Below are 24881 nucleotides of genomic sequence, written 5' to 3' on the forward strand. Positions count from 1 at the left end.
AACCCATCTGGCTCTTAGCTAAGCTTTGAAAAACACATGCACACAGCACCCTCTACAGCTGCCGGTCAGAGACCTCCAGGCTCAGCTCAGCACATGCATTGAGCTCCTCCATCTCGCTACCCTGCATCCAGAGTGCTCCAGAGCCGCTTACAGCACATCAGTTATCTTCAGACAGTTTTGTCATCCACCCCTACACATACGAACAGTAGCACCAGTGCTTGAATCCTGACCTGGTCTCCTGGTGAGAGATAAAACTTGCAACGTAACTCAGGTACATATGTCCTCACAGCTCCCACTGGACAACCAGCAGTCTCTCCTCCCTAATCTAAAGTATGCTTGCTGTAAGATATGCTCACTAAATTATTAAAGTAATTATATAGGCAGTTCTAATTCCTCATCAATATGTTGTTTCAAGAGATTATGCTGCTTACAGTAATTGAGGAAAAATCTCTGCCCAGTTTAACGGAAGACTGATTTACATGCTGATTAATAGCTAATTTTCCATCATTGCAGCTTCCTATTAAACATACATGCCAAAGCCCACTTATCAGCTCAGATACCAAATCCCCTCCCATAAACACTGAAACTTATTTATGGTTTTTAGTAGCAGAAATGTCCTCTAAAAATCATAGGTGCTGTAAATAACTACCAAGCCATTACGGTATCAATTAAGCTGTTGCTATCAGGTAGTAAAAAACACATTGCAATACTTAAAATGCTGCAGGAAATCTTTCCTTAAAGCCTTCCTTAGCCTGTTATCCAGTCCTTACTCTTGCCCTTCATCTACTTCAAGCAGAATTGTGGCTGCTAGCTCACTGCAGCCCTGCACATAAGTACCCAGCTGCTTTTCTCACTTGGCATTTAGCATGTATGACCCATCAAAATTAGGCCAGGACTAGCAACACATGCTGCCAGGTGGCCTTGCTCCTCAGGAATCTAATGAGGCTGTAGGATTGGTTTTAAACCCCATTCCTAATGCACGTACCGGCTGTGCTCACAGGGAACAGCTACTTCCATCATTAGGCCTGGGGTTTGAATCTGAACCTGCTGTTTGAGATGCTGCAAGGTAATATAGATCCCAGGTCTTCACATCAGCTTGAATTGAAGAGACTATTTACCTCGTTTGTATTGCCAGCGGGGTGTACAAATGCTACCAGACCAGGACCTGCATGAGACATCTGCCAAAGCCTTTTTGAACGTGCACCATGCAGATACCACTTGATTGCCAGGCTAATGGGCACAACAGATGGAGAATGCCTTCTCCTTCCATGCAGACGACTCACCACTAATTCAACCCCTCTATGAGAGGACACTGCACAGTACAGGTGCATTTATACAGGTTCTAGCTCCCACTGAGCCCAATGGTACATATTCTGCAAAGCTGTTATATGGAAGTCTGGAGGTGCAGGAAGCAATACATACTAGCACTCCAACTACTTTTCTCTGGATTAGGGAAGCCTTTAGCTTCAACTTGTGGAGTGTTTCCCTACCTCAGCACATATGTAGATGCAGAATTCATATTTAATTCTCTTGCTCTGCAGACTGGGAAGATTGCCAAACAGCTTCCAGGGGAAGGCTACAGGATCTGTATCAACATCTGCCACTAGTATCTCTAGCCAGAAGCAGTCCATTCCTGCTAGCTGAACACATCGCACATGAGGGAAACATCCAAATCCTTACAGAAGCTGACATCAGCTATCTTCCATCCTGGACTGCTGTCACCTCTCTAAAGGACTCATGTATGAAAGAATTTGCAAAGCCACTGCAACTTACCTGGAACATGATTGCCTACATCTTTCACCAGGCCAGCTAAAACCCCCCAGTGCCCTTCTGTTGTTTCTGGGGAGTATCAGCAGCTACAAGTCTCAGCTAAACACCTTTTGCTTCAGGATATGTGAAGAGTAGCTATACTGCCATGAGATTGAGACCCCTTCTCCTCACTTGAGGCAGCAGGCAGCTCCACACAATGACCACACAGAAGCACTGCTGCAATCCAACTCCAAAACCAACAATTAGGAGGACCCAGGAATTGGCTGTTAAAAGGTATGGAAGACAACTCACTCAGCTGAGTTCACAGAGTACTCAAGGTTTTTATTAAAAATAGGCTCTAAAGATTACAGAAACAGACTGCACTGCAACATCCAAATGTACCTTCCCCGCTTTACATGCGGATGATACTTTACTAAAGCTTTCAGAGTGACAGGGGAGAACCAAGACTTGAATCCCCTCTCCTTACACGCAAGGCCATCATCCCATACATGAGAATAGCTCTTTAAGGCTTCTATACTTTGCATGATACTGACAAGGTAACATTAGTTGACAAGGTAACATTAGTTGCCAGGTGAACACAGACAGCCCTTGCAGACAAAAGCACCAAATTATGTTAAACATACAAGTTCCAGAATCCATTCTGATTAAATGTCTCATACGAAGGAAAAAAATGTAACACCCTCCATCTGTGAGTTGGCAAGACACCAATTTATCATTCCCTGCTAGCTCTGAGAAAAGACCAAAGAGCTGTTGCAGGATGATGTGGATGCTGTAGCTTGGACAAGGGATCACAGGCAGCAGCATGGAGAGGGACATCATTAGCAGGAGACAGCTTTCACCTAGAACACTGAAATCACAGCAGGTCCTGGGACAACTTCTGACAGATCTCAACCTGCCAAGAAAACACCCGACATGTTGTCAGTTGACTCTACATCAAGCAGCAAAACACAGCTTTCAAATTCCAACCACCCCCCCCCCCCAAAATTATTAGACAAGGGCTATTCTGCAAACAACCAAAAGAACCCCTGCACTGTAAGGCACTCCAAATAGGATGCACTGGTAGAACTGCATTTTGGGGGCTTTCAGAGTTGTTCTTGATAAAAGTCTGGGGGAACTCACTGAGAAGAGGGTGCCAGTGTAACGTATTTGGTCAGCTCTACCAGCTTCACCATCTGACACAGACCAATCATACTGCTTTTCAATTTGAGTGTGCCATATAGAATGGTCACATCTGTGCTCTCCACAAATACATACTGACGAGACTTCAGCATCCTTAAAACTATGAACAGCTGAACACCAAGTACCTAAAGAGCAAGACCAAGCTGTAACTGAATGAAGCCAGTAACAATAGCTGCTTATTCAATGAAGCAAGATTGTTAAGCACATTTTCTAGAGCATTAGTGAAATCCTAATCAAATAGCAAAGTTTTCAGAAGAGACACTTGATCCTTTGTAGAAAGTGAAGAAAAATACGAAAAGCAATCCCCCTCCCCCATCCACTTTTGCTGAAAACTCACTTATCAACACCTCCAAGGCATGGAGAACCTCTCACTGACAGAGAAAAGTCTAGGAGAACAAAGGTTCCCTGACTTTATATGAAGCACTTAATTTTATCCCTGCTAAAGTAGGGCAAAACAACAACAAAAAAAGCAATGTTTATGTCATTTATGTTAAAATGAAACCTGTAGAGATCTCAGCCATTTTTGTTACTGAAGATCTTCTGAAAGCAAGAATTCTTTCACTTTTGATCTTCAAGTCTTTTATGCATGTCGGGTAGTGTTATACAATCAGTGTTACTAAGGTACGTGCAGACAGCACCCTCCAGTGCTGCCTGCCCTAAAAGCATGCAGCATACACGAGGATTCCCCACCCACAGGGGTGCAAGGGCAGGTAGCCTCAATACAGGGCCAGGTGACAAACTGAATTTTGCATCTGTGGCATCAGACAAACTGGCTAAAATAGAAGTTTGAATCAGCATTGCCGATCTGATGGGGAAAAAAGTTTGAAGTCATCATATACCACAGATTGACAGAGATACTCTTCAATTTATTATCGAGGCACTTCATTACATTCAGAAAAAAAATTCAGGCCCATAAAAACTGACAAGGCATATTACTCTCTGCAGGCAAGATGGTAAAAGAAACAATATTTTAACAGATGTAATTCTCAGGTCAATAACTAAGAAGTATTTTCTATTCTCCTGAGCAATTGTCTTTAAGAGATCACATCACCACAGGTTCCAGGCTGCTGTTGACTCACAGTGCTAGATCAGCTCATTATCCTCACTTGCCACCTCACACATGCTGTAAAGCGACAAACACGAGGCACAAAGGGCTCCTGCTACAATGCTCAGATCTATGTATCAGTCAAAGTTCCAGGGAAACAACTTACCATTCTCTTCTGCCAGAGGAGAAAGTAAACAGTGAAGCAAACCAGGCCAACTCGCCGCACTGCACAGCTGATCCACTGCCAGCTCCAGCCATCACTTCAGGTCTGCAGCAGGCCCAGCAGCCCCCTGCCCTTGCACAGGCCTAGGAGTGAAACCAAAGATCCAGTCAGCACCCAGCCTCACAAGGCCAGCACACACAACACCTCTTCCCTGCTGGTGCATCAGACAAGGTCTGGCTAGAACAGTGAGAAATCAACACTGTCGCTCTGACGGGGAAAAAAGTTCCGTCATCACCTACACCAGCAAGTCCCTGGGGTGTGACACGGCTGCACTTCCACCCCCCCACACACAGCCATGGGGAACAGTAAGCTAATGGCAGCAGAAGTGGCAAAGCCACACACATACACAGGCCCCAGAGAACACTCCAGCAGTGACACAGGGCACAAAGGGCCCTGGTACAATGCTTCTGCAAGAGGAAACCCTCTGTGCTCTCAGCTCTGCAATGCCCAGGCTAACGCTTCAATTAGACGTGGCAAAGTCTCCAACCACACAAACTTTGCCAAAGCACTTCAGAAGCAGCTCCCTGGCAGAAAGGAGTTTGGTTTTTCTAAATTTAAACCAATGATCAACAAGAAGGACTTAAACACTCTCACCTGCTTAAAGCTCAGGCTCTGTGAAGCAAGCCAGGCAACTGCCCTCATCACATGGCTGATCCCAGCCAGCTCCAGCCATCGCTTCAGGTCTGCAGCAGGCCCAGCAGCCCCCTGCCCTTGCACAGGCCTAGGAGTGAAACCAAAGAAGCAGTCAGCACCCAGCCCCACAAGGCCAGCACACACAACACCTCTTCCCTGCTGGTGCATCAGACAAGGTCTGGCTAGAGCAGTGACAAATCAACACTGTCGCTCTGACGGGGAAAAAAGTTCCATCATCACCTACACCAGCAAGTCCCTGGGGTGTGACATGGCCACACTCCCACCTCCCCACGCACGTGGGGTAATTCATGCAAATGCTTCCCCCACAAAGAACTGCCTGGCTGGCCTGCTCAACAGGCACAGCGGTTAACACTGAGAGCCCAGAGAAAAACACAGATGAACGGGGCTTCTGCAGCACAGCAGGAGACTGCTAAATGCAGACCTAACAGAAAAGGGAGGAGGCAGGGATAACAGCTCATACGCTTTTGCACGTCCAACCTTTAAGGACGAATCAAGTTTCCTGCCTTCATACTGCAGAGGCAGGAGGTTGTGTGTGCAAGACTAAGTGCCACGCAGTCGCCAAACCCCAGGCAGAAGAACTAGCCCAGGCACGACCACAGCATGCCCCATCCTGTGAGCACTGCTGCATACCTACCAGCAAGGGGCAGAGCAGAATGGCAGCAGCAGCCTGCTCCTTTCACCAGGCAACATTCACTACTTTAAGTCACACGCAGTCATATCATTTTCCATAAAGCTCATCCCCTTTCCCAGAAGTCACTAATATATCCATGAGCAGGCCAAACATTTGCAGAACATTTGAGGAAGAGTCTATCTGAGTAATTCAGGAACTCCCTTAAATACATATTTTTTTAAACCAGTAACGAATATGGTTAACTTCAAGACTTACCATTCACACCCATCAGGGGTTCAGGCACAGTGGAGCAAACCGGGCAACTGCCCTCATCACATGGCTGATCCCAGCCAGCTCCAGCCATCGCTTCAGGTCTGCAGCAGGCCCAGCAGCCCCCTGCCCTTGCACAGGCCTAGGAGTGAAACCAAAGATCCAGTCAGCACCCAGCCTCACAAGGCCAGCACACACAACACCTCTTCCCTGCTGGTGCATCAGACAAGGCCTGGCTAGAGCAGTGAGAAATCAACACTGTCGCTCTGACGGGGAAAAAAGTTCCATCATCACCTACACCAGCAAGTCCCTGGGGTGTGACACGGCCGCACTCCCACCTCCCCAGGGAGCTCGACGGGGACCAGCGAGCGCAGGCCGGGACCCCCAGCACAGAGACGGGGACACCAGACGGGGAAGCGATCCGAGAGTAAAACCCTCGGGGATGGAGCCGGGAAGGGGCGGCCATGCCGCCACCTCAGCCGCTCCCTCATCGAGGGACAGCGAGGCGGCACGGGCTGGAGCCCGACCGAGCGGGGAGAACACGGTCGAGCGCGAAATCCCCCCTCACCGCTCCCCCTCACCCCTCAGGATCCAAGCACCCCTCTCACCTCAACCACGCCGGAGCAAGAGGGCGGCCGGTCCCGCGCACCCGGCTTTATGGGGCCGCCGGGGCCCGCCCCGGGCCCGCCCGCACGGAGGCGGGAAGGCGGGAAGGGGGAAGGGGGAGCCGCCGCCATGTCGGGAGGTGTTGCGTGGCTCTGGTGCTCTCCCGGCCGTGCCTCTCCTTCCACAGGTCGTCTCGGCTTTGCCGTGGGTCCTGCTTGCTGCCCGGCGAGGCGCTGGGGAAGCGATCGGTTGCTCCCCGCTCCCGGGTGCTCAGAGGCCGAGGATGGAGGTAGCGTGAGGTGTGAGGGGGCCTGGCCGCCATTTCGCGGTGCAGCCAGCGCCGAGTTTTCAAAGACTTGCCCTTAGGTATGTGCAAGTGGAGAGGCAACGTCCAGCCTGTGGGCAAATCTGAATTCGGAACAGGAGCTCCCAAACTGTTAAATCCAAGTACTGTGCTTACACCACCTCAGGCTCCTTGCCTGCTCTGCCAGGTTCCTGCTCAGCAGTGGCACTGAGAGGATGCGTACCACAGCTTGGGGAACGGGTGGCATAGCAGTGAGTTTGCTTTTAGGTGGCTGTAGGTAGACAAGTTACTTTCCATGAAATATTTTGCTACTGAATAATGTATGGAAAGGGAAAAAAAAAAAAAAAAGATGTGTCCTGAATAAGAGCAGCCTGGCTTTGTAACCCAGGCACTGCTGTGTATATTGATCTTAGAGCTATAAATTTACCTTGGTAATGAGCGGTGAATCCAGTCATCTATATCTAGTGGGGATGTGCCACATGGCATCCCTGAATACACATTAAAGGTATTTTTTAGCGACCTACACTCTTGCAGAGTGTATGCGTCTATTTGTGGTCAGAAGGTTCATCCAAGCACTGCGTTTTGTCCCCGGCCAATGGTCACTGTATAGCAGGGGGTGCCACCAGATCACTCCAAAATGTTCCACAACCACCACCTGCCTCGCAGCACCTCCTGGGGAAGATGGGAACTTTTGTTGCGAAAATGAGAGCAACTAAAGAGAGGAGGTTGAAATGGAGTCAAAAGTTTGAGGCAGAGGGGACAGGCAGGGGGAGGCACAAAGCCATATGCTTTTTATATCTGCAGGGTGGCCTTTTGAGCTAAATATGAGAGTTGAACAATCAGTTCTGCAATACTGAGCTCTTGGCAAGACTAGCTCTAAATCATGCTTCAAAACCTTTTTTTTCTGTTTGTAAAATACACATTGGTTATGACAAGATACCAGGTAGCACTGCTCAGTCACGCACTCTTAAGTTGTATTTAGGGTTAATCCTGTGTGACTTCTCATATCATTGCTTAAGCAAACTAGCTGTTAATTTGATATCAAACTTCTGCTAACTAAAAAGGGATTCTGTGGCAAGGGAACCAGATCAAACTTATTGCATGATAAATACATCCTCTGGGATCAGTGGAAGGGGTAGTTTAAGGATGTTGCTTGAAACGTGATGAAAACAAGAAAAGACACGTGGTAAATTGGTCAGCTACTTTGCAAGCACATCCAGGGCTCTGCAATTCTGCTTCAAAAAGCCATGTGAGATATTTTAAACACTCTGAAACAAGTAAGCCTGTCTTGTTTTATTAATCTTGTCTAGTAGTATCTACAGGCATCTGTACTGTGTGTGTACATATGTAGGTATTGTAGAGCACATTTGGCGTAACAATGCATAATTCAGCCGCCACAAAAACGCTCTTTCCAAATGAAACGTGTTCATAGACAACTAATTCCAGAAAGCAGCTTATCAAACAGGACTTGTGGAATAAATTTCAATCCCATTAATCCAAGTTCCAGAACACCAGGAGATGAAAAGACAATCATGGGGTGGATATTTTAAGAAGATTACCGGGAAAACTAATCTTGTTATAGTGCAAGTCCACGTCACATGTAAAATTCAAAAGGAACTGTAAATGTGATTTGTGTTCCCTAGCTTGGCAGGAAAGGAAAAGTGGGAAGGTCTGGGCTGTTAAGCAGCTGAAGTCAAGCTTAGTGTCAAATTTATTTGATGTCACTGTTTTTTATTCTTTTTGGCAGAAAAATGTTGAAAAACTCATTAGCTAGATGAATTCTTTAACTCAGGGCTCGTTGTATCCAAGACTCATGAAACACAGTAAAGTTCCTCAACTGGTGGCAAAAAAAAATAATAATCATAATATAAATCACAATTCTCCTTGTGTTTTACCTGCGGAGGAATCGCTTCCATAGCTCATTGCTGGCCAGAGCAGCCAGCCTGTGGAAGCTTTGCTTCACAGACTTTGGCCAACGAGACACATCTCCCGAAGGACAGCACGCACTGCTGTCACGCAGGGTGCTTGTTCATTGCATCCAAAGGCAACAGTTATGCTGGGGTAGGCCTCCATAGTCTTGTGTCCTGTTTGCCTTTCGATTATTTCAGCTCCACCAGTAAGACTCATGCAGGAACAATTGCATTGTCAAACCTCACTAGGAGTGGTCAAAACTAAAGTGATGGTTAAAAGGCAGTTAGTTGCATGCTTTTTTTCCTTTTATTTTTAAACAGTACTCAACTTCTGAAGAATGCTTTTATATTATATGACAGCCTTCACAGGCATATTTTTGACTTCTACATGGGAACACTGAGTAATGGCACGCACACAGTCGTCATTTTCTTTAGTGTCCAGAGGAGGGGAAAATTGATGAAAGAAAAAATGCTTCTTAATTGCTAAAAAAGACTTCATTAATCTCATGGAATTATTTAATATTTCACATGCCAGTATCTGCTACGTTATGTTCTGCTTTTTAAATCTGAACTGGATATGAAAAAATATAAATTTTAATTGGGATGCAACCTCTGACTTCGCAACCTAATAACCTACACTAAAACCCTAGCACCAGATGCCTTTGATAGTCACAAAATTTCTAATAGATTATAATATTCCAGCATGAAATTTTGTGGTAGAAAAAAATAGAAAAAATGCATCAAGAATTTTATGAAAACTCCATTGGGTCAGCAACTTCCCTGTTCAGCACTGTGATAATCAAAATATAACAGTCAGCACACTGACAGGGTATTGAAAAAAAATCTGAGCATCTGCCAAATCATACACATTGGCCTTTTGGAAATATGAAAAAATCCAAACACACGAAATTCACAGAACGTATAAAGGGGCCGTATGAAAGAAACCACCATAGTTTTGATTGTGGAGCCAGATATTTTCTAGCCTGTAGCTAAAACTAGAAATAAATGAAGACCATGAGTAGCCCAACTGAATTTCAGCAAGAGACCCAACAAGGAGACATACTGAGATTTGCCAGTTTAATAGAAATCTTTTGCACATAAATTAAGATTATTTATTCTTCTTTCTATAGACTGTCAACAGTTTCCTTCCCAAAATGACAGAAATAGATCACAACCCCATTGTGACTGTAGCAGGAACCTCAGACCTGTTTGTGGTAGCAGATTAAAAGGTCAGTAGCTATTGATCACCAGGGACACAAAACACTTACATGGAGAAATGCCAACCTTGATTTTCTGATGACCACAAATCTTCCCAAAGATGCTGTGGTATTTTAGGGTATAACTGTTGCAGCAAGTCTTAGAGTAAGCCTGAGCACTCCACCTTGCAGGACTGGGTTTAACGCTGATTTAATTCATTTCTTCAGGTTCAGCCTTAAAATTGATCAAAACATTTTAATTTTTCCAAGCTCAGAGAAACCATTTAAAGAGTGGAAACAGTACATGCCTGTTAGATGAGCAGCTGCCTTGTTAACAGCTTTGCACTGAGGACATAGCAATTTCTAATGATACTAGTAATATTTTTGGCTAAAGGAAATTTTTTTTTTTTTAGGAAGAATGTAGCTTTGATGGCTTACAGATTACTCTCTTTTATTATTAGCAAATGAATTTTACATAGGCATTGATGAAAGAGACTGCTCTGTCAAAGAGATGGAGCAAAAAGACAAAGGCAATTATGGACCAATATGGTGTTAACTTGGAAGTGACTTTAGAGAAGGGTGTGAACACTTTTATCTTGCAAAAATTGAACTGAGTGTCCATTTACATGGGACAAGTTTTTCAGCTGCAACGTTGAAAGAGTGTACAGGAACACATTACAAGACTTTTCAACTTACACAGTACAAGAGAAAGCACAACACAGTTATTGCTAATAATGCTTAGAAGAGGCAATTATTTAAATGTATTTAGCCTTTGTGAAATTGTAGTCGTACATTTTTAAATTTTTATCCACTTAGTAATTAAAATAACTTTGTGACTCAACATTTTAATACATAAGCTCTTCAGTATCTACTTAGAAAGCTTTAAAAGGACTAGACAAACATTTTATGCAAATACAGTGTGTAGGACTGTTTCACTGAATCCCCTTTACCAAAAACTACTGATTTTTTTTTTTTCAATGATGCCTTTGTTTCCCAACTGTTTTTTCTTGGCAAGAGCTAAATAGTCTTCTCTCCATTAAAACCAAGCTGCTGTGTGAAAGCAACAATGAGCACTAATTAGCAGTATATCCTTACTGTGATGTACTTTGTTGCAATTTTAAGTACAGCAACTTGGGAGATTGCACCCATGATAAAATGTGGAGTAGGAGCTGGTGTCTGCAGAGATGCCCAGTTGTACCCAAATGGCTTTTGCATTTGGACTTGGACATGAAAAATACCAGAGGTTTTGTCCCTTTAACATAGGGCTAGGATTGCCTCTTTAAGGAGCATTTGACCTACCTTCTCTTAAAAAAAATAAAAGAGAAGGAGGAAAAAAGGCATTTAAACATTGAAGACTATTTTATGGTTAGAAATAGCGAAGAATTAAAGAATGGTAGTTTAGAATGGTACTGTTGAAAGCATACTCTGTTGAGGGTATTCTTTGTATCGTTAACATTGGATATTGAAAAATGTAAACACCTTATAGCAGGTTGCTAAAACATTGAAATTCAAAATGGGAGAAGGAATACAGTTTAAAAGCACTATATTTTTTTCATTTCTAGTTGAATACAATTTATTACATTAGAATACTGCTAGTGGTACACAAAATCATTTGTCTGAGAATAAAATAAACTCTTGGATAAGTATTCACCATCTGTATGATTTTATTCAGTTCTAATCCAGAGATTAAATTAATATCCTAGAGATTTTAATTTGCTTTAACAGCTTATTTTCCCCAGCCTCCTTCCATGGGATGTTCAGGTTCTTGCTCAGAAGTTCCTGGGTATTAAAAAAGTATATGAATCTGATCAGCAGATAAAGGGTAGCAATACAGCATGTCACAACCACAGAGATGAAGTTGAGTATTTCCAGATTGGTAACTACCTCTGGAGCAGTATTTCTTCATCTGAACTTAAACAGAGGAATCATCTACATAAAACTACTTAAACATAGAAGCCCTTAAGGAAGCTATTACATTGATTCACGCTTGTTCTGTTGGTTTTTATCTGCAGACAAACCAAACAATTATGTGGTTGCTTCACAAAACAAGAAGATTATGTGAAGTGATATATACGCGTCGTATCCCTTCCTGCAGTTAGGCACTTCTGGAACCTCGACCATTTGTCTTTATACATGAAATCAGAATAAAAATCCTATTTTAAACTTTGGCCAGTAGGTTAGAACACTATTTTGATTTGATCCTCAGGTAATGAATAATTGCAGTAGAATTCTACATACGGCTACATTTAACCCTGATGTATGTTAGTAAAATTAACGTTCTCAATTCTCTGGCCAAACAGCTACCTTGCTAACTGCAGATTCCCCAACTGAGTCCTTTCAGATAGGATTTATCTCAAGGAAATACCAGCTGTCTAATCAAAAAAAAAAAAAGTCTATTTGACACAAGGTGAGCCAGTATAAGAGCTTCAGCAATATCGTTGTCGTTACATTTAGAACTGACTGCAAAACAAAATTCCATTTTAAATGCAATTCAAGGTATGGGAATGTATTGTAATATCATGGAACAAACATGTATCACAGTGAATCCGGGCTGCTGCTCATTCTGTAGGCACATTTTAGTTATCCTACAGGTCAGCATTCCCAAAAATAAATTTTGCACAGATCCTTGTTCAAGATCCATCACTCTAGTTCCAGGATGGAGATCATGAAAAATCATGTTTCTTCCTTTGGGAAGTCAGGATTTCCTACTAACAAAATATTTTGCTTAAAATATTCCCTGACCAATTTTCATTATTCCCCTTTAAGTGTTGCAGTTTTTCATCTCAAGCATAACAAACTGACCCATTCAATAAAGCAGATAAAACTCCAAAATCCTTGGATAAACCCAACTACCCTTCTTCTTATACATCATCTTTAGCGTGCAATCTGTTACTTAAAATAGAAAACTTATGCAGCAGTTGTTAAACTTGATTACACAGCACTGGAAAAGGTTTCATTTGTTAAGTTTCATATGCAGTACATCTACAAAGCCACTTCTTGGGTTCTTATACAGGGCATTGAAACGGGACATTTGACTGCACCCCTTCAAAAAAATAGTGGCACAGTATCACTCTTTTGACAAGAGCCATTAATAAGTGCAGCTGTATGTATACTTGTAATAATAAGAAAAGACTTTAAGGAAAGCAATGCAAAAGCTGCTAGAATTTAGACATTGGCTTAAGGCTTTGAAATTTTAGAAAAAAGTAATGAATGCTTTCCTTTCTATACCAGAGAATACCAACCTAATGACCGGAGTCTATCAGAGTGAGGGAGTACAGGCAGAAAGGACATTTTCTTTGGTGAAGGAAAATATACTGCCTACACTCTCTTTGCTGATTTTATTTACAAGCTGAACTACTGGAAAATTAACAAAAATATTTCCAGGATCTGTTTTCCAACATTCTGAGCTGCTACTTTGGAGCTTGGTATGCTCTGCATGTTTTTGGAAGTAGGATGGATAGGCATTGAAAAAGGTCCAAATGAACTAGACTGAAATGGACTGAAATTCAGTGGCTTATTCTGCTATGTGACATCTCCTATCATCCAGTAGTCTGTCTCCTCACGAATCACCCTCAATTATAAAAGTTATTAAAGCAGTAGTGGAAACCCCTCAGGATCAAACCTCCTTCCTCTGCACTTGAAGGCAGTGGCTTAGGGGCCGCTCTATTTGCAGAACACTGGCTATATGATTTAAAAGACTGAAATGATGTGGTAAATTCTGAAAAGAAACAAGGTCACTATCTCAATCATTAGTGTAACAGTTACAAGACTGATGTATGCTACTAAATACTTGGTTGTCCTTATTCCCATTTAAACATAGTAATTTTAAAGGGATGTTCTCTGTAGCTGAACTGAACAGTATTATGAATGCAAAATTTCACAATTTACTAAATATACAGTAGATTCAGGAACAGCCAGATTAGTAGTGTCATATTGCCAAATGTTTTCAGAGAAACATAAGGGGAAATGAATTCATTTACTCAAGTTTGTGGCAACTTAAGCAGAATCAAATAGGATAACGGGAAATCCACTGAAGGGACCAAAGGAAAACAACCCTAACCAGTGAAAATCTGAATATTACAAAGTCATTTTAGAACAAGCCTTATACTTTTTGTTTTTATAACGGGATCATTTCTGAACAGTAAGACTGCAAGCGCATTCATAGAAGCCAAGCTAATGTACACATTCAGAAGCTCCAGCTCATTCTGTTGCAGTCAAAAGGTTTCTTAAAGATCCCAAAGTGAAAGTAAAATGTTCAAAGAAATAATCCAAAAAAGGTGAGGTGTCTTGCAGACAGCACTTTGCTAGTACTCAGAAATGTAAGCTTTATACCAGTACTAGCCTGCTAGATTACTGCAGTGAGGGTTTTCCACATTTGCCTCAGTTTTCTCATACTCCTCTTCTTTGTGGAACACTCTAGTATCAGTTGAACTAAAGCATAATACAAAGCCTTTAGGTGATTACGTACATTAGTATGTAATCATTCTTCCAAGCACAGAAGAGCCAATAGAAAAAAAAAAAAAGGAGATTGTAGTGCTCTAGAGAAAACACACTTATCTAGAACTCACTTTGGGTTACCTAGAATCCACAGAGACCTGAAGTCTTCCATGATGTGGCTCTTATTTCAAGGTCTTTGACAAAAGAGCCTTCTCTTACATAGCACCTCGAAGATGAAGGATGCATTTAAGAGCATTGAAACAGAAACATCTATTGCAAAGTACCTTAATGTTCACATGAAACATAGCATTATCAGCAAATTAATGCGGTAAAAAAGCTAGAAGTTCCATCCAAAGAGAAAACTCTTAAGTTGCAGCAGCTAAACATAGGCAGACCACTACTACCAATGTGATAGCTGTTTTCCAATATTAATTGTTTGGTGAGTAGTTTCTAAGTTGTAAGAATTTGCAATACAAAGCCTCAGCCTAGCAAGTTTGTTTTAATTTTTAAATGTACAGCATTTTAGTTCTACAAATGTAAAAAAAAGAACTTTACAATGTTTTTTGCACTTAAAATGAGCAAAACCAACTTGATTCAATAAAATTTGGTATGCAGTTAGTGTGGCCCAATTGCTTTTGATAATGCAAATAAAATGGCCAAGACATTTAGCTTTGAGACATAGCATGTGCAGTAACAGCTTTTTATGACAAGAGTTACTACACGCACTGCAAATAAGTGTTTAGGAAGTGTTGCTACAGATTACCAGTTAAGTACACACTGAATGTAGTTCACATCCAAATGACACACTGCCATGGGTCAGTCTACGGTGCCAGTTTTTGTTGCTAGAAGGAAAGTTCCTCCCAAAATTTACTAAGTTACCTCCCAAAAATTACTAGGTGCAAGGCAAGGTTATGACTCAAGTTACAAGCAAACAAGGAAACTTAAAAGTAGAGACTTAAACTTTGAAATCACTCCAGCCTGTTGTGCCAGGTTTCTTTTCATAATCATAACGTTAGTTTAAGCTCCCATTAATACAGTTGCACTAACACACTGTGGCACAAATAACAAAATGTACCCACATTACTTTTGAATTTCCTTGACCTTGCCAATTTTTCACATTCTCCACATTACTAAATAGCAGTTATTTATATGTAGTTGATAACCATTGTACAGTTACTCCATAGCTTTACAATACTGCCCGTACTATATCACAAGCATTACAAATCCTATAAAAAAGCAGCCCCTGTAGTGGCATACAAGAATAAATTAACCAAAAAAATTTAGTATTACCATTTATTGGTGACAAACACTACGTTTTACTTACATTCCATGGGGAGAAAAAATTCCAGCGTAAACAATGAACTGAAGCAGTACTTAACTTGCAAGGCTATCGTGCTTTACCTGGACCATATGCAAAAACTTTATTGCGCACAGTTCAGTGCGCAATAACACAACATCAAAAGCAACACAGTTTATATATAAACATAGGTAATTTTTTTCAGCCCTACATGGAGATGTAATTAAACAGTATAAAGCACTCAAGGAAAATCAATCTGCAGTTTTATATGCACTACATTGAGATCATATCCTGTAATGTAGTGAGCTGTGTGCGGTCTATACACACAATCTTTAAAACATAGATCAGAGATCATTTAAAGTCATGTTGCATTCAAGTTCCCATACCCCCACTCAAGAAAACTAGAAAGTAACCAAAAATGATCAAAGTTTAAAATTCCTAAAGTGTTTTAATTCACTCAACCGTTGGATAATTAAGCTAGGTTTGCGAAAACATTGGACTTTTAAAAAATGGTGGGCACGCAATTTGTTTCCAGTGAAACTTGCTATTTCAATAAAAACAAAATAACCACATACATGGATATGATCTTCCCAAGTTAGTTCACAGATAACATGTCAGTCTCAGAAGACAAAGTTTCTAAACTGTGCTATTGTTCTAGATACAATTAAGAAACTTTTAAATGAAAAATTTATAGTGTCATTTCAATCAAAACAACATAATGAAACTAAAAATTTATCACTGTTTGAAGAAAAAGCAACGGTTATGATTTAGACACTACAGTAGGTTTTAAAGACTGTAGCACTCTAAAACAGTTAGGTTACATTAATAGGAAGCATTTGATTTTCTCTGGTGCTTTCAGGTTTGGGTCCAGTCAAAAGCCTTTTTAGGCAGTGCTGTCCAGTGTTTGTCCCAAAGTGTTTGAGTTAGCCGGTTTGAGAAGAGGGTCACTTTCCATTTCTTGTTTCACACATCTACAAATGAGGAAACACCTGTTACATGTGGGATAAAACACCACTTCCACAAACAAGACACTTCTAAATCTATTACAAAGTATTTTGCTGTTCAGATGTCAGTCTGTTTACATGTAACTGACCTCTATTTTTAATCAATTAGCAGTTCGCTAATTCCACCATTTTGGTTATATAAATGATGAAACAATTTATTTTTTTTCTGGTCAAAAATAATAATTTGCAACCCCCCACATTTCCTCTGACAGCAAGCTGTGAAACCTATACATTGTTTACAGTTTACATGCAGGAGACTTCTAGAGGCTACTGTAACACTCAAACACACTGAAAAATGTTATTTATAAATACATGTAACTCTTATAAGCAGAGGAATCAAAGTCAGAATTCCTCTGTGTCACAGCCATTACATTTTATCTACTTGCTCTTGCATTAAGTTTAGTAACTTGCATTTGACACATGAAAATTATAAGCTTGATCATAAAACCTACCCTCTCATCCTTCTGAGGAAGGTAACAGCCCTTGGCATTTTAACTTCTCTGGCAAAGAAAAAAACCCTCATATTTTATTTGTTTATAATACATCTTAGGGTTACATGTTTCCATTAATGCAAGGGTAAGTCAATGGGTCACACTCACACAGACATTGGTCCATTTCCTGTTCTTGGCATCTCTGTGGTTTGTTGGTCCAACTCAGACAGCAACTTCAAAATGTTCAATGCAGCCTAAACGAAAGAAACAGCATTCGAACATTCAACTTGAGTCCATTTCATTTACTGAGTGAAACCAAGAGTGGGACTCACTTGAAACAAAATAAGCATTCTAACTTTGGTAATATATACTTTTTAAGATGTGTAATTATGGTGGAAAAAATTCAGTGGTGATCTTGCCAATAAAAAGCAAAATGGTACTGTGACCAGGGGATTCCCATAGCATTTGTTTTAGCAATGGGGAAAAACTAATTAAGTGATACTATCATGGAGAAAGAAACTAAATTAGTAATGGCTCCAACTGTACAGAGCTTAGGTAAAGAACATTAAAATACACAGAACCAAAAAGTCCTTTGCAGAAAAAGAAAAAAAGAAAAAAAATCAAAAATGCAGCACAGATAGGGCACATGTAAATGCTTAAAGAAAATATATTTTCTCAATGCGGCATTGCTAATGTAAAAGTCACCTCCTTTGAGAACTGAAGAGACTTTTCAGTTTTATTCAGATCAATTTCAGGTGTACGTCTTCAAAATATCCCTGATTAGTTATTCAGCTTTCACTAATGCATGCACCATATCTGAACGCAGGAAGGTTTCTCACATCAGCTGAATAACAATGTTTAAACTCCGCAGAGGCTGTCCTTTTCCTTTCATCTACCACACTGACTTGTGTGTGTATTCTTCCAGGAGCTCTTTACAGCAGGGTGTAGAGATAGGTATGAAAACGTCAGAATTAAGTGATGAAGATCAAAGAATCGAAGAAATCTCAATCAAAACATAGCCATTATAAAATTACTGCAAAATTTGTAAAAATCAGTAAAAACCAGTTTTTAAGCGTATGTATTACAAACTCTTTAGTGTGTTGTCAGTACACTGGTCACCAGTGTTATAACTCTTTCCAAGTTATAGTAGTCTGTGTACTAGGAATGTGCTAGGAATACCTAATGCCTTTTATAGACAGAGCAGAAGACAAGGTCCCTTACAGTTTACAGACTAGAAGACTCATTCTTCCACAAAGAAATATTTCAGCTACCGTGAATAAAAAGATCTTATTTATAAGGGAGCTTAACAGATTTAGACTTCTATTTAATGGTTTATTGCATTTCTTCCCCTTTGGATTCCACTCCAGCAGAAAATCTGGTAATGTGAACCCAAGTATTGCAGTTCCCAATGAGATATCAACCCATTCCATTAAAGAGAAAAAAAAGTGATGTGCTCTTGTGTTTTAGAAGTTCCTTTTTACACGTTTTCTTTAATATGTGTTCAGACACATAATATCAAGATAAAACAAATACACTTTTTGTAGATGCAAAATCGTGAGCATATATTAAGCATGTTAAAGGTTATTTAGATTATATTCTGATACTATTCCTCAGTTATTTCAGTAACCCGTGATACCTTTGACAAAACAGTCAGGGAATTATACAGCACTTAATTGTTATCCAGCAGTAATATGAAATCTTGGTCTATTTGCTGCACCTCTTAGAGCTCACTGAAGACAAAAAGAAAGCATTTCAGCAATATTCATCATACCATATCATGGCAAGATTCTACGTCCTTTCCAATTCCATGGCTGATCAGTGGTGGCTGAGAGGAACAGTTTATAAGAGATACAAACTCATTCTTGTTATTTTTTGGAAAGTCTTTATATTCAACCTAAAGGAAACAGAATGATTTAGTTCTTTTCAGTTAACCAGGTACAGGAAATACATCACGATTGCTAAAGATTAGTTCCCCATACACATAGCCAAACCCTACTTTTATTGATTCTCTGACAGCCAGTAAGAACCATTTACTTCGAAGTTTGAATTCAGTTGCAATTGTTTTGAGTAATCACAAGAACTCTGCAAGCTTTCTGAATAACAGTTGCTACATAGTAATGACTGTTGCTGAGATCTTCATTCTGATCACAGCTACCTGCATTTATTTTTTTCCTATTTTACTTCTTAATCCATAGAGGTCTTATTGAGTAATATTCATAATGTATCAATATAGAAAATTAAATGCAATTCTAACTAAAGGGACCAAACACAAGAAAATGTAGAGCTTACAGCAAATGTTAATGTATCAAGGATTTTTCAAAAAAAACAATTTCAGATCAACCAAATACAAGTTCACATTATGTTCCCACATCATGACAATTTGCAGAAAATACTACTTTCAATTTCATTCTTCAATAAGACCTAGAGATTAGCGCTGAATTAAGTCTGAACACATAGTGCATAAATGCATATTTGAAAACCAAATAAAAGAGCTGTAAAATTCAGTACATTTCGTAGGTAAAATAATATGTTTACATGAACTTCAGCTTAACAAACAGCTTCAGAGTACATCAGTGCTAAAAGAAATTTAAACGAACAAGACATACTAGTTTGGATAGCTTTGGAAGAACTATTGCAATATTGAACATTTACCTGGATTCCTTGAACGTTGGAAAGATAGTCCAGCTGCTCAGAGGGCCTAGTAAGTGGTCCGTGGGGTACGTGGCCTGATGAGTTGTTATTTTTTAATATGGTCTCAGCAGTAGGAGAAGTACCACCATACAATAGCTCTCTAGCAATCATTGCTGTTACGGTAGCCTTGGCGGGATTTGGGGCTGCCCTATTGAATTCTTTGGTGTGGTGTCCTTGATTGGCTCCTACAGCTTGTGCAACCTCAGGGACCATGGGAAGAATTCCAGCGGGAAGCTGCTGATGACTGAGATAAGGCATCCTAAACTCATCTTCTTTATTACCTGCGGAACGGAGAGGTACCATCAATATAGAGCTTGCTTACTGAGTAAATGATTCAGTGCAAGACCTGCTTCTGCCAGAAGGAGCACATTTACCTCCAGGAGCAATTTCTCCACATTAGTCAAGCTTACAGACATCTCAGACACTTGCAACCACATTCTAGATGTATCTTTTGGTTTCAGAATCATTTATTTCATGATTTAAACTGCAGGAGTGAATAAATGACACCATAGAATGGCTAGAACCATTAAATATTAAATCACCATTAAATATTGTAAAGACAGTAACAATGTAGCCTGCAAAGTTTATACCATGTATAATGAAAACGTAAACAGGTAGGTAAGATTAAATGTAAAATTAGCACAGCATGAAGCAGCAAGAATCACTGTTTGCAACAACTATCCAACCACCATCAACTGATAGCAATTTATTGACCTTACAGCCTAAGTTAGTTTTAAGAGGTATAACAGCAACTTTGTATGGGGAACTCATACACAGAACTGTGGCAAAAAGTTCGAGGTGTGCTCAAGAAAGATGGGGAAGACAATGCCACCAAAATAAACAGAGGAGTCAGTATTAGGGCTGAATAGATAAGTGAAGTTCAACAGGACTGAGCTGCTGCAAGACTAAGAATGAAAGCCAAAACTGGTAGATGGAAGAAAGCAGGAATAACAGAGCAGTGATAGCAAAGTTTGAGTAAGGACTCAGGAATTTTACCTAAGATTTTATGAATGCATGAAAACATTACTAACATCCAAGTCAGTCAATCCCATTTGTTTATAACTTAAACAACAAAATTATACTTAAAGAAACAAATCATCTGAAATGTACTATCCAGAACAGAATTATTTAGTCATTAACAAATATTCTATAATGACTGCTCCCAAGTTTACATTAGAGAAATCAAACTCCTCTATGCTTGGTGGCCAGGATTTTTTATTTGTTTTGACACCCTTTCCCATTTTCATCCCAGGAACAGTCTTCAACATAGTGCAGTTATTCCCTCAACACCTTTAAGGTGATGCAGCCAAATTTAACACAGTTAACTACCAAATTCAGCAACATCCTCCCTCCATTGCTACTCTTCTTCAGACAGGGAGTAGCATTTCTGGGGCATTCTTCCAACCCGCAACCGTTCTTCCAAACCTGGAAGGCTGTTCCGAGGTGGCAGAAACACCAACCCTTTTCCATGGAATCTGCTTCCATCCTCATTTAGGCCCTACACCAGAGAAACTTTCTCTTGAGTCAAAGAGGCTGATCTCTCCTCCTCCCCTTACCTTTGCCTCAAACAGGAATTGCCTCAACTTCATTTCTGCTTTTAATAGTAGGAGCACCTTCCCTGGACCAGTGCAGTGCTCGATTCTGAACATTTATTCTTGCACTAGAAAGCCCTAGACATCAATTAAAGCTTGCCCCAAGACTCCCCCGCTAGCGGTGAGAGAAGCCTTGACACCATAGGTTGGAGCAGCTGCACTGCCACCAACTGCTTGACTGACACATTAGCGCACACATGCTTTTGGATCAGCCAAAAGCTGAGCAGGAGGCCAAGCAAGCCAAATACTGTACAACTTGGGAGAAATAAGCACTTTGGTATTTCAGCTAAACCCTGGCATGGTATAGATTTAGTTTGCAGGCCAGCAGTTGCACACCTCTGCTCATTATAGCATGTTAAATGACACTACTGAAGGGACTGGGAAATGTGTCTTACATACGTACATGCCAACAGGGCCATGCTTCTTTCAGGAAGGTTACTTACTAGTTGAAGTCTCTTCAGAGCCTGGCTCAAAGAAGGTTACTTTTCTTCCATCACCTGGTTTCTTCACTGGTGTCTTTAAAAAAAAAAAAAGACCAAACAACATCCCTTAAAAACTTTTTTTCCCCAAGATTTCAAGATATAGATGATCTATCAAAATTTTACTTAAGAATTTATTATTCAAAAACCTCAACTATTACATATCCATCAAAAAGACAAGTTCAGTGATTCTTATTTGTTGAATGAGTAAAACTAGCTACAGACTATTGTAGTGTTATTAGGAACGCAGATGTTGAGAACTTGAAAAAGTTAGTTAAGCTAACTTTAATATTGCTGATAACAACATGCATTGGACACAAGTGAACACATACATGAAAAGGAGAAAATTAAACCAGACTTGCTATTTTAACTCCACAGTAATATCTGCTGAACCAACAGATGAAGAATGCAAGGCTTTTTCATGCTACGGACCCACCAAAGAAAGAGACCTCTAACAAGCTTTTGTCTGCAAATATTCATAAGGCCATCTGAAACTACTGCTACCACAAAATCCTATACAGCTTACATGTTTGCAAGTTTCTAAGACCAAATACATCAGTTATTCACAGGTTGAGCCATTCTGTGAAGAATACATTCATTTAGCCTTCTGATGTGACTGATTTTTTCTTGCAAAATTGAAATTCTTGATGTATCCAAAATGTACTGTTATTTAGAGAACAGCCACCTCAATACAACAGTCTTCTGACTAGTGCAGACAGCATGAATTTAGGATACTGTTACTGTCTTCAAAGCTGCTATTTAAACTCATCAAACAGTGACTGATACTTGAAGAACATTACCTTCTCTTCTGTCTTTAATGCTGGCTTTGGAGGCTGAGGTTGAGGGATTTTGAAACCTAAAATTTCCAACATATTTTCAGCTGCATTGCGTTTAGCAACTTTTTTGTTCGTGCCCATTCCTTCAGCTGTGTGTACACCAACTTTCACCTGGACAAAAGAGGAAGAAAAAGCAAATAAAATCTTAAGCAGTAGTATTAGGATTCACTCATCAATCACCTGCATCTCAAGTACAGCATGAGTCACAAAATAGCTCAAGTAATTATTCTAAACAAGAATTATCCTGACATTTATTATCCATGATCATTGGCCTCTAAGCACAAAACCAAACAGACATAGCATAATCAGCTGTATTTCATCATCACATCTTGGCACCAGCCTAAATGCTCAAAAGTGGTATCACAGTCGATATCCTTTTCCAGACTGAAGTTACATGTTTAGCAGATTTCCTAATGCACTGGAAGGGAACTAATTTTTCTGCTTTGTCCAGGGTACAAGAGAGAGCTGGAGAACATTAATTATTAGAGGCTAATAGATACTCAATGTCAAAAATACGACTATGCTCCTAGCAGAATGTTATTATTCCTGTAAATTAAATACAGTAGGAAGTTACAAGTAGACTTCTGGTGTCCTACGCTATATTGTTTTTCTAATCATGACTCAGATCACTTTTCTTGAACCTTTATCTTCCTTGGATGGAATCTACTACATAATTTCTTAATAAATTTCTTAATAAATTTAATGGAAATGTGGCCATAATCCTGTTATTTTGTGTATCATCATGACACTGATTACAATAAGCCAAAAAAAACCATACAAACCTGCATAACAAATTCCCTGCGTCTTGGAAGACCACGTTCTGTGATAAGCATGTACTCTGGTTCCTTTTCTTTCTTGGCCTGCTGTATCTGGGCAAGTCTGCTAATGGGATTCATGCCTTGACCATATTCTGGACTTGTTTGCAGCTACACAGAATAACGTTTAGGAAATAAGCCAAAATTTGTGAATATTTGGTTCAACAGACAAAATGCAGCGTGCCACTGAGCTCATTCATCTCTAGAATTTAAAAAACACTAAAGCAAGAGTTACTTAATGAAACACCTTTACGGCCAAGGAGAAACACTCTATTTATTTGTCTCTGCTGTCATGGTTGACCACATACGACCTACCACTGGAAACACCTTCAGAGGGATCGTCGTATGTTAGAAGGGACGTCGTTATGTTAGAAGGGACGTCGTTATGTTAGAAGGGACGTCGTTATGTTAGAAGGGACGTCGTTATGTTAGAAGGGACAGGTTTGCAGGAGAATTTGCAGAGGTGAAAATCAGGCAAAACCCTAAACCGTGAAATCTAAGGCTTGAAAGTCAGAGCTTGATTTTTAGGTACCACCCATTCTTTTATCTCATTTCTCTTTCATTCTGAATTTACTGTTAACCATTGTAATAATGGTGAACCCCACTTAGAGTGGGAGCAAAATATTTGTAGCACCAAACTACATTTGAGTTCAAAATTGACTCAAACATCTCCCACCTGACGATTATTTACAACAGTTGGATTTTCAGTTTGTCTCTTACCTTCACTATTGATTTTGTTTTCTTTTTGATTCGCGGCTTCATTTTCTCAACTGTAGGAAGGGGCGGCAGTTTTTTCAGTTCTTCTAGGACTGCTATTGCAGCATTTTTCTTTGAGATCTTCTTGCTCTTTCCTTCACCTTCACCCATGAATTCTCCAACTGACACCTTGGTTACAAAGCTCTTCATATGGGGAGGACCACTTTCCTTAGTCACCTGTTTCAGAGGGAAAAACTGAGTGAAAGCGTGATAAACACTTAGTAAAAATGGTAGGGCACATTGTTTATAGCAAAATTCTCTCAAACACTATGGGTAAAAAGATTTCAGATTTTCATACAATTCAGAAAATGACTATGTAAATCATACCCTAATAACATATTCCCACCCAAATAAAAATGTATTTTTAAAAGATCAGATGCAGCAAGCAGTAAACAGCATTAACATATTATAGTCATTAACCCATCTTATTTATTGATTTACTCCTTCAATATAAAAATGATTGGTCTATTTCATCAACATGTACTTCCACACAAATAAATTCACCTCACAAAATACATCATGTTACAGCAATAGAACGTTACTGAGAAAGCAATTATTTGGGATCCAGCAATTTAGTTTAGAAATCAAGAATTCTGGACACATCTAAGGGTTAGCTACTTGCTACAAATTTAGTCTTAACTCCATTCATAACAAATCGTACTTCAAAATATTCAGAGTCAAAAACTGAAAATGAGTTAAGAACTTCCACCCACAACTGGCTTTGTGTGACTATATTTTTACCAGTGATGCTCATGCCAATCTGTTACAATTGTAAT

The 24881-nt window shown here is 40.1% G+C and overlaps 2 protein-coding genes across 19 annotated transcripts in view; both read right to left on the reverse strand.

The window, feature by feature from the left end:
* Positions 1 to 2070: 2070 nt before the first annotated feature.
* Positions 2071 to 8116, reverse strand: LOC308178979 (uncharacterized protein). 2 transcript variants are annotated; one of them, XM_080558342.1, is made up of 5 exons: positions 6360 to 7282; positions 5758 to 5893; positions 4812 to 4938; positions 4161 to 4300; positions 2071 to 2662 (listed from the first exon to the last, which is right to left on the reverse strand). In XM_080558342.1, exons 1-3 carry the CDS (start codon positions 6486 to 6488, stop codon positions 4895 to 4897), a joined length of 309 nt encoding a protein of 102 aa, XP_080414468.1. In that variant the 5' UTR covers positions 6489 to 7282; the 3' UTR covers positions 2071 to 2662; positions 4161 to 4300; positions 4812 to 4894. The 2 variants fall into 2 exon arrangements, with proteins under 2 accessions (XP_080414468.1, XP_080414469.1); XM_080558343.1 differs by lacking the exon at positions 4812 to 4938 and having other exon boundaries at positions 6360 to 8116.
* A 7367-nt stretch (positions 8117 to 15483) lies between these two features.
* Positions 15484 to 24881, reverse strand: part of STAU1 (staufen double-stranded RNA binding protein 1) — a 30631-nt gene continuing 21233 nt past the window's right edge. For 5 of the 17 annotated variants that reach the window (XM_080558319.1, XM_080558322.1, XM_080558329.1 and 2 more), the window contains 9 exons: positions 24070 to 24300; positions 23317 to 23460; positions 22499 to 22645; positions 21663 to 21735; positions 19589 to 19908; positions 18708 to 18830; positions 17105 to 17190; positions 16958 to 17005; positions 15484 to 16472 (listed from right to left, as the gene is read on the reverse strand). In XM_080558319.1, the coding sequence (XP_080414445.1) occupies positions 16385 to 16472; positions 16958 to 17005; positions 17105 to 17190; positions 18708 to 18830; positions 19589 to 19908; positions 21663 to 21735; positions 22499 to 22645; positions 23317 to 23460; positions 24070 to 24300 (1260 nt within the window). In that variant the 3' untranslated portion in view covers positions 15484 to 16384. The remainder of the gene's footprint in view (positions 16473 to 16957; positions 17006 to 17104; positions 17191 to 18707; positions 18831 to 19588; positions 19909 to 21662; positions 21736 to 22498; positions 22646 to 23316; positions 23461 to 24069; positions 24301 to 24881) is intronic. The other 12 variants (XM_080558323.1, XM_080558331.1, XM_080558324.1 and 9 more) reach the window with 4 other exon arrangements.

This window comes from Anser brachyrhynchus, assembly GCF_964034855.1.
Source record: "Anser brachyrhynchus genome assembly, chromosome: 16".
Lineage (NCBI taxonomy): Eukaryota > Metazoa > Chordata > Aves > Anseriformes > Anatidae > Anser > Anser brachyrhynchus.

Bases quoted from the DNA above. Each gene is read 5' to 3' on its own strand.
- LOC308178979 (XM_080558343.1), bottom strand. From the start codon at position 6,488: ATGGCGGCGGCTCCCCCTTCCCCCTTCCCGCCTTCCCGCCTCCGTGCG. The intron at 5,894-6,359 runs GTGAGAGGGGTG...TTTCACTCCTAG, and splicing joins CTTGCTCCGGCGTGGTTGAG to GCCTGTGCAAGGGCAGGGGG. The intron at 4,301-5,757 runs GTAAGTCTTGAA...TTTCACTCCTAG, and splicing joins ACCCCTGATGGGTGTGAATG to GCCTGTGCAAGGGCAGGGGG.